Source organism: Hylaeus volcanicus, chromosome 2, assembly GCF_026283585.1.
Source record: "Hylaeus volcanicus isolate JK05 chromosome 2, UHH_iyHylVolc1.0_haploid, whole genome shotgun sequence".
Classification (NCBI taxonomy): domain Eukaryota; kingdom Metazoa; phylum Arthropoda; class Insecta; order Hymenoptera; family Colletidae; genus Hylaeus; species Hylaeus volcanicus.
The window spans coordinates 28,741,652-28,751,524 of NC_071977.1; the positions used below are offsets into that span (position 1 = coordinate 28,741,652).

A 9,873-nucleotide genomic window follows, 5' to 3' on the forward strand; every position below is an offset into this window, starting at 1 on the left:
ACACCCTCCAAGCCCGTCACTGTCAAACATCCCCAAAACTGCTCTCCCCACCGATCTCATCCGATTCTCACTGAGATAAACTGTTGTATTTCAGGGATCACCTACCCAATCGCTCCCAAACATCCTCAAACCTCTTCCAAAAGATTCCTACACCCTCCAAGCCCGTCACTGTCAAACATCCCCAAAACTGCTCTCCTCACTGATCTCATCCGATTCTCACTGACAATGAGATAAACTGTTGTAGTTCAGGGATCACCTATCCAATCCCTGCCAAACATGCTCAAACCTCTTCCAAAAGATTCCTACACCATCCAAGCTCGTCACTGTCAAACATCCCCAAAACTGCTCTCCCCACCGATCCCATGCGATTCTCTCCTCGGAGACCCATGAATGACACCCAACCCAGGCGTGGAAATTTAAAGGCCACCTGTACACCTCGCCGGAGCCAACCCAATGGCCACTGGCCCGCGTCGCAACGTCACGACGTCCTCGCCATGAATGGCCAGGCATGTGGGCCCGGTTGTGCTCGCAATGGGAACGCACACGTGCGACGCGCGCCCACGGCATCGCGCGGTCACGTCATCGCGTACTCCGAAATCGGCGAACACAGGCGCGATTATGCGCGGCGCATGACTCGCCGCGCCGTGCCTGTTACTCGTCTTCGACGTCTTCCTCGTCTTCGGCGTTTATCAGCGCCGACGGATCGCGACGGTTAGGTCTGTTAATATTCGACCGCGCTAAGTGCGCACGCTCTTGTAATTTCAATAACGGGAATCGTTGTCAACGAGCCGCGTTAATTACCGTTTCCCTACTCCCCTTGAGCTATCGCGATCGAAACGACGCGTGTGTATCATTCGCGACGATACATCTCGGATCCTCTCGCGTACGACTAGCACGTTTGCTTGGGCGCGTTTGCTCGGGCACGAGCGCGTTCGAGATCGCTATCTTTTGAGACCACGTTGCAGGAGGTTATTCGATTATTAATGGACTGCAGATGTTTATGCAAATTCATGTTTTGGTATGTGTAGAATGAGAGCTGAAGCTTAATTGAAAGTATCATCTTATGTTTCAAATGGGGCAAGATTATTGTTATTTTATATATTCTTGGGAACGTTGCAATTTTCTGAACGACTCAGGATGGATATTAACGAAGTAATAATATATATATTGTTGAAAATTGCATTTCGTCGTGGAATTATTGTACTCTCTTATTAGTTTCTGTTATACTCTAGTAATAAAACAAATAAAGTTGGTAAAATTTTAATGATCGACGCCGATGACCACTCGTGACAATGTTCGTGTACACGTGTTGTGTAACATTCGTCGTACCAGTTTTTTCCAAGCCGGGTTTTGTTGTCGCGACCACGTGAAGTAACGTTACCAGGCAGTAAATAGAGAGTTCGTGATTGCGCAAAACGCTCGGTGTTAGTTTAGCTAAGCGACGTACGACGATGCAAATTATCCAGAACTATCTTATCTGGATCTCTTATCTAACGTGGTTAACGCTCTGAAACGTGTTATTTATCCGCGATTCGGTGCTCTTTATTGAATTTCGTCCGATCACGGGAAAATTTATTCGAGAAGAACGCGTCTCGGTCTCGCGTTCTTCAAAAATTTATTTATTCATTTAATTTACCTATGCATGTTTTCATTTTCACCGATTCTCTAATATCGTCATTCACAGTGATTACATAAACATCCTTGGTCTACTAACAAGGGAGGAAGATATTCTGAAACACCCCTTGCTCGAACAATAAATATTTTATGAAAACATCAACCTGTACAATTTTCAAATCTCAAAAATGAGAATAATAACGAGACACAATAGTTCGTTCCAAACAATAAAAATTAACATATAATCACTGATCATAATAAATAGCAACAAAATGGAAATTAATCGCGAAACGCCGTATTTCGCGACGTCCCCCACACTTGACTAGCCTGAACGAGGGAAGAAAGGAGAGAACGGTGAAACAACGGGCCTCGTCGCACTTTCTAACTCCTCTAAATCGTGCATCGAAAGTTGCACCTGCGGGAGAGACCGATCGAGCCTCGACGCTGAGAAGATTTTCGGTGCTCGACAATGAGTGCTCTTACGCAATCTCCGATCGCTCGAAGCGCGTTCAACCGCGAACTTACGATGCGAGATCCGCGAGAGAAGCTTGGCTCGTTCGTTCAAGTAGATGCAGTTATTTCTTTTTTCTTCGAATTTCATCGCAGTTGGTAAAAAAGGAAAAATGCATGCATGCAAATCAAGGACTAGTAGTTCATCTATGTATATATATATATATATATATATATATATATATATATATCCATAGAAAAATTTTTCATTGGGATTTTCGAGTTTAGCAGGCCAAAATACGTGAGAAAAAAATTGTGGCATTGACTGCACATTTTTTTTTTATTTTGTAAGCCAGTATAAGAATAACAATGCACGTAAATAGTTTAATAAACGAAACGAGAGGTGAGATATTGGATAAGAAAGAAGAACTGCGAGGGATCGACTATAAAATAACGTGTGTAACGACACCGGACACGGAAGCACGTGGCTGGCGCGTATTTCGAGAAAGAATTACGTAATTCCATAGATGCGAGGAAGAAATCGCCTCCGCTATCAAAAGTACCGTGCCTATTTGTCCGAGTGGAAATAGTTTCCCCGCGATACGACGGCGATGTAATTAATGCTAATGCAACGAAAAAGTGGTCGTTAAAATATTTTTGATCGTCCCCGAGCAACCGTAATTATTGCTCGTGGCTCTCACCCAGGCACACCGCTTGCTCGTTATTGCTCGTTCGAAACTAATCTAATCAATTCAAATCCCATTATAAGAATTTGTAAGTGATCGAGGTACGGCACCGTACCGTTACCTTGTTGGTTTATCTGTTAATACTCTCGCGCTATCTTCTCCTCTCTCTGTTTCGCTTCCTCCAACGCTATTCGTCTCTTTCTATAATCATCGGTACTTCTATTTCGATATCTGGTGTATCAGGCTTTATAATAAAATCGAAGGTAATTTCCATTACTTGCGACCGTCGCTAACAATCACGATACTTTTTAGAAATGTTTGTATGTTGAAATCGATTAACAAATAAACATTTATTTAAAATTCTCAAGAGGAAAGGAAACAAGATCGTAGAGTCTCTTCGGGGAAACCCTGACCTTCCCTTTGGGAATCTCGAGGACAGTACCTAATCAATACTTCTCACTTCGACCACCAAAAACTGACATCAAAGTATCGTTTCTTCATTTGTCGATTTAAACTCAGTCCACGATTCTGTGAGAAATGACCTAACCTCGGAACCGTCCAACGCAAACCACACCTACGGAGCTGCTCCCGAGAATCCAAGGTGTCACCAGAACCCGACACCGAGAGTCATTCGTGCCTGACGGAATCCGTCAGACCAGAAACTACACCGTGATCCCAGGGTCAACTTCTCGACCCACCTATTGGCCCTCGATCTTCAGGAATTCGCGATACCAAAGTACCAAGGTACTCAGATACCTAAATACCACGGTCACGAGACACTCGGGTACCTGAGAACATTGATACCTAGGTAGATTGAAACCTAGGTACTCGAGGAGTACTCTAAATGAAGGGAATCACTGGATTTGATCTAGCAGAGGCAATAAATAAATCTTGAAATTGATATAGGCACTATCTTAGCGTCCAAATTTTAAGAATCCACGGTCACAAGGCACCCAGACATCTACATACCCTGATATCTAGGTACCCTGATACCTGGATCCTTAAGGAATGGCCCAGACCTAACCCAAACCTAACCCAAATGAATCACTGAGTCTAATCAAGCACGAGTAACAGTGACTCTCAAAAATAACACGCGAACACTTGGCCCCCAAATTATGGAATCCTCGGTCCTCAGGTACCCTATTAACCCCAAATAACTTCGTACCTAATTAGCCCAGTACCAAGGGTCCGCGAACAATTGTCCAAACGACTTCACTGAACCTCTCCAAACCACGATCACCAAAAACGCTCGAAATCACGACACACGTACCGATTCAGGAATCCAGAGGTCCCAGGGTCCCCGTATCCTCGTGGAATCCAAGGAATCCCTAGAACGGCGCCTGCGTCGATTCGCGGACAACGACGGGAACGGAATCGCCGGGCCAGCACGGGCAACGATAACGAACACGCGCGAACGCGTGCAGCTGCGGGACAACTGGTACCGCGCTGGTACCAGTCGGTCAGACGTACGACACTGTTAGTACGCGGACACCGTGCATACTGGACAGGTTGTGCCGTCCCGCGGACGGTCAGGTGATACGCGACCGGTGCGTGCACGCTCGCGACGCTGTGGGCCCGCCTTAAGGCTTTCTAACCGCAGCCTCCTCGCGACGCGTCGCGACCAGCCATCGCCGAAGAAATCGCTGCTACGCGAGCCGTGGCCTCGCCGTCTCGGCCGATCTCCCTCCTTCTCCAACTTCTTGACCCCTCCACCTCTTCCGCCGTTCACCTGGACCAGGAAGGGGCCCTGACGCCCTCCCCCACCCCGCGCACCTGTGGTTGGAACGAGCGGGCCGGCAGGAATCCTGGGTCCTGACCGCGTGGGTCCCATGGCCATGGGACCGGTACCCACTTCGAGGGATTAGGACCCGAGTTGGGGAATTTTTTCGGACGAGGGTTTAACTCTATGGCCTCCTTGTAGGGAATTCCAATGTGTCCCTTTTTTTTATGGATAGTTCGATATTTTTTGGAGGCAGGTTTCCTTGTGTCGTGGATGGGTCTGTATTTCTTTTTTTTTTTGTAGGATGAAATATGGGGAATTTCTTGTTCCTTTTATGGATTCTTCTGGAATTGGTGTTTTGTGTTGAGAGCACTTTGGATGTAGGATGAATTTTGTGGCTTTTTTTGTGGTGGATTATGAGGTGGCCCTTTTGTATGGATAGTGCAATATTTTTTGGAGGGAGAGGAGAAATAAAACATGGGCATTTGTTGCTGTTTTCATGAATTTATCTTGAATTTTTATATTTTGTCTTGAGAGGCTTTGGAGTAAAAATTTGATTCACTCGCTATCGAGTATTACGTGTTTGCGACGTATCGTGGCAAAACGACGTCATGCAGAGAATCCACGATCGTACGTGACGACGATAGAGTTGATGAAACGTGAAATAAACGTTGGACGGCTAAGAGTATTTTCTGGTTTATCTACCTGAAGCGTCGATTCGGCACGAACGTTGTTTAAAAAGCATTGTAAATTCGAAAATGATGCGTCATTCCTAGGTGCAGAGGTGAGAAAATAAGGACCTCATAAGATCAGAATAAAATCTACTAATGTTTCTAGTACGAAGCTTCTTCTCTCCTGAACGTATGCAACATGCAAGCAGTGTTGCACAGAATCGTCTATCTGCAGGCACTCGTACAGTTTCCTGAAACACTGTGTTCTTTAATAAAAATTAATTATTATTGAATACTAAAAGCGAAGTCAAGTTATATATTAAAATTGATTGTCAATAGAACAGTCCTAATTCAAACATCAAAAATAAAAGTGAATATAAATATAGACACAGAAGCATGAATGGAATACTAATATGAAAAAGAAAATGCAAACAAAAACAAACATAAATAAAATGAACATAAATAAATGAAGAACAAAATCAATCACCGAGTGAAACATCGTAAATAAAATTGTATAAAAATATGAATCCCGAAGCAAGAATAAAAGCACGAAAAACGAAACACGAACAAAAATTAACCGAAATGTCTCGGAAATGAAAAGGAATGAAACGACGGTGCCGGGACGCAACGGCGATTATCGCGACAGAAATATTTCGAAAATGCTCGAACTTTCACCTTACCCGCATTTCGGTCGCGCAATTAACTTGTCCAGTACAGAGACGTCCGACGCACAAACGCTGGCTCCCTCGATGGTAATTAACGCGACGTTAGCGGCCGCACTTAAGTGCACTAAAATCGGTTTCGGCTCAGGAATGTTCATCGACCCGCCTAATCGCCCGACAGATCGCCGACGGACCCCAAAAGTCTCCTCGATGGTCAAACATCGAAAGACGGTTCCAACATGCGGGCATATCTTCTATTTCCGTCTATAAAAGCCCCTGCGTCGCTGAAGAGAGCTTTAGTCTTCCAGCAACCACCTTCAGGGTGACACGTGTTCGATGGTGTTCAAGTATCGGCAATGCTAGCGTTGAGAATCTAGACCTGATCTAACTTTCGAGGCGATCGAGTGCGGAATTCTTCGTTAAATACTAAGTATCGAGGTCCAAGGTCGTCGAGGGACACAACCATGAAGCCAACAACGATAATAACGATGCTTCTTGGACTGGTTTATTCTTCGTTCGCGTTGGAACTGAGTCGACTCTTCTGGAACCAATCGCCAACGACACCAGACGATGCTCAAGTGATAGAGATCGTCAGGTGGCGTCAACCCATCTGCGTGGTACCTGACGAAGGAGTCTTGCCCTGTTCTCACACCCTGAGGAAATTCCAGGTGGAGTACGAGCGATTCAACGGCAAAACTCTGGACGAAAGGACGGCGGAACGCTCGAGGGTTGATCTGGAACCAAGCATTCCAGCCATGGATGAAGAAAGCACCATTGAACTGATTGTCCCAGGAATCGATGCACCAGCGCCTGCGAGTAACTCTAATGGAGACTCAAAAGGATTCTCAGAAGGATTCTCAGAAGGGAATATGTCAGAGTTCCACTTGGAGAAGAAGAAGAAGTTAGGATTAGATGAAGAAGTTAGGATTAAATTGACACCCCCAGAAGTCGAAGCAGCGAGTAACCCTGGGTCCCCTGAAGTCCCAGAGGGATTCTCAGAAGGGAATTCTTCACAGTTCCACCTGGAGACATCAGAATCAGCAGATGAAGAATTTAGGATTAAATTAACACCCCCAGAAGTCGAAGCAGCGAGTAACCCTGGGTCCCCTGAAGTCCCAGAGGGATTCTCAGAAGGGAATTCTTCACAGTTCCACCTGAAAACGCCAGAATTAACTCGGGACCAAGGGAAGAGTATCAGAACAGCCAGACGTTTCTCTCCAGGAAGTTCCTCTTCAAAGCTGCATAAGATTTACGTCACCAAGGTCCTGGAGTCGCCGATGACCGCCACTCTGGTGGCCCGGAACTGTCTACCAGACATTGGCGTGCCGTTCTGCGAGGACTACCAAGACTATATTCAACCCGCGACACCGTACGTGGATCCCAAGCCTACTCTAACCATCTCTGCCGAAATTGAATCGGACGGACGCAGACAGAGACACGTTTACGATTCTTATCCGCGCAGAGACGCGGTACAAGGTTTCTTCGTTGGGACAAGTCCGCAGAAGTTTGTGATCATCGATTTCAATTCTGCTCGATCGGCTGTGAAGCTTCAGAGTGGAGATGCCGAAGATGCTGACAGGCCTGGAGTCACGAGTGTTTACTATACGATCAAGGTGAGTACTTGATTTTACGTGACTTTTCAATAATTACACTCACACGTGATTTGAAATGTTTACTATTGGTGAATGTTTACACTGAGTATTGAAATTTTCGGTGGTAAAAGAAATACTGTCTGAGAGGGTTTGGTGTATTTGTTTTGACGAGGAGGGGCAATATTGCGTACAGTTAATGTTTATACTATTTATGTGGAAATACTGTCTGAGCACGTTTGGGACACTTTTTCTTGTGGAAGCTGGGAGTGATAATATTGATTACTAATGTATATACTCTCTCTATGAAAGTACTGTCTGAGAGGATTTGGTGTATTTATTTTGGTGACGAGGACAAAATTGCATACAGTTAATGTATATACTATCCACATGGAAATACTGTCTTAGAGGGTTTGGTGTATTTATTTTGGCGACGAGGTGGGGCAATATCGCATACAGTTAATATATATACTGTCTCCATGAAAATACGTGTTAATGTATATGATATCTAAAGTAGATACAATCATAACAAAAATCAGATTTCTAAGTTTTAAACCAGAGTTTTAAATGTACGAACGTAAAGACGCAAAAAGAATTACTAGACTTATATTTCAATGTTTTTTGCGCAAAGGCATTTATTTTCTCTTATTACTTTTGCAGAATCCAAGCCAGTCTGAGGATTCCGAACTCGCGACAGACCTGTCGAAGAAGACTGAAGGCAACACGACAGGATCGTCGCGGGTGCCAAGTGGTTCTGAGAGCAATAACTCAGGTATTGCTGACGGTTGGAGTATAGGAGACGAAGAAGAGTCCAGCAGGGTCCCGATACGTGTGCCGCGGTACGAAGGACCGGATGTTCCTGCGCTGTCGGGCCTTTTCGAGGGGCTGGAGGACGGTGAGCGTAAGGAATCCTTGAGGAGACCTATGGGAAAGGAGTTTCCTGAGAATGATACTCCAGATATGGGTGACACTCGATTCGGTACAGTTGAAGAAGAGGTTGACGAAGACTATGTAGAGGTACCTGAGCTGACCGAACCGAATTTTCCTGCTCTGGTGAGCCTCTTTGAGGGACTGGAAGACAACCATCGGGAAAAATCTCTGATGAAACCTATGAGAAAGTTGGAAGACTTGAAGAGACCAATCGTGGATAGCAATCGCGGTAATTCACTAGAACTACCTAAGGATCAGGTATCGAACGTTTCTGAATCGTCTAACCTCTCCAAAGACCTGGAAGGTACCCATCAGGAATCCTTGAAGAAATCTATTGCAAAGCTGAAGAATTTCGAGAGTAGTAGCTCAAATTTAACTGATGATCACAGCGATACAGTTAAAGAAGAGTCTTTGACAATCCCACTGGAAGAAATGAAGAAGACATTAACGATGATGGAAATCCCATCTCGTGACATTACCTCGAACGTCACGCAGGCGCCTGACCCTGTTCAAGAAATATCTTTGGCAGAACCTGAAGGAAACTTAGAGGAACCCGAAAGTAAGAACTCGTTCGTAGCTAAAGGAAGCAAAGTCCCAGTGGAAGAAAGAAAGAAAACATCAACGGTGATGAAGGTTTCTCAAAACAACACCTCAAACGATGGACTGACGACACCTGAGCTGCCGAACACACAGCTGAAGCTACCTGACCCTGAAGAAACCAACACCGTAACTAACAATCTAAACAGAACAGTTGGAGAAGAACCTATCGAAGCACCACTGGAAGAAACGAAGAATGCATCAACGATCCTAAACAGCTCCTCTATTCAGAAGATACCTGAAGAAGAATCCACTGTCCCCCAGGAACCTTCAACAAAGCCTTTGAGGAACTCGGAGGGTTCCAAAAATAGTAACTCCTCTTTCAGCCAGGAAAAGGACGAAAAGCTCTCCCAAGAATCTCACGAAAACGCGACCAAGACGGAAACGTCGACAACCACTCCTCCCTCGCAGAATCCACTCCACAAGTACGGTCAGAGATCGAACAGAACGTCGACGAAGACTCCCACTAGGACACGAGTCATAGGTCACAGGAACTACAGACCTGGACACATGTTCCATCGCAGGAAAGGCGCCAGTCCTAGATTGAAACTGAAGCCCTCGGGTGGCAACAGTACTCGCGTCGGTGCAGTGAGAAGGAAGTACAACAAGTCTCGACTGGCGTGGGTCAAACCACGTCAATGACGATGGACGTTTCATGAATATATTCTATGGTGAAATCGAGATTATGACGGCGACCTCGAATCCTGTTAGAACGAGCAAAATCTGGAAATAGAAAGGGTTGAAAACACCGAGTTGTTCGAATTCTTGGTTGTTGATCTAAAATGGGGGACTGGTTTCGAAGTAGACCGAAGGTGAATAGGTATCTCAGTATACTTTCCTGTAATTTATTCACTCGGCATACTTGTTGTGTAAGGGCAAATTTATTTCTGTACAATTTTAACTAGATGAAGGCAGCAAAATATTATTAAATTCTACGAAGAAATTATAATTTAA

General features: G+C 45.0%; 1 protein-coding gene across 1 annotated transcript; it reads left to right on the top strand.

Moving 5' to 3' along the window:
* The first annotated feature begins 4,071 nt into the window (after nucleotides 1-4,071).
* LOC128872098 (uncharacterized) lies at nucleotides 4,072-9,761 on the top strand. Its single transcript, XM_054114447.1, has 2 exons — nucleotides 4,072-7,416; nucleotides 8,053-9,761. The coding sequence occupies exons 1-2, from the start codon at nucleotides 6,268-6,270 to the stop codon at nucleotides 9,559-9,561; spliced, it is 2,658 nt and encodes an 885-aa protein (XP_053970422.1). The 5' UTR covers nucleotides 4,072-6,267; the 3' UTR covers nucleotides 9,562-9,761.
* Nucleotides 9,762-9,873: the final 112 nt, after the last annotated feature.

Coding starts and splice junctions, on each gene's coding strand:
- LOC128872098 (XM_054114447.1), top strand. CDS start 6,268: ATGAAGCCAACAACGATAATAACGATGCTTCTTGGACTGGTTTATTCT. Junction 7,417..8,052: donor GTGTTTACTATACGATCAAG/GTGAGTACTTGA, acceptor TTACTTTTGCAG/AATCCAAGCCAGTCTGAGGA.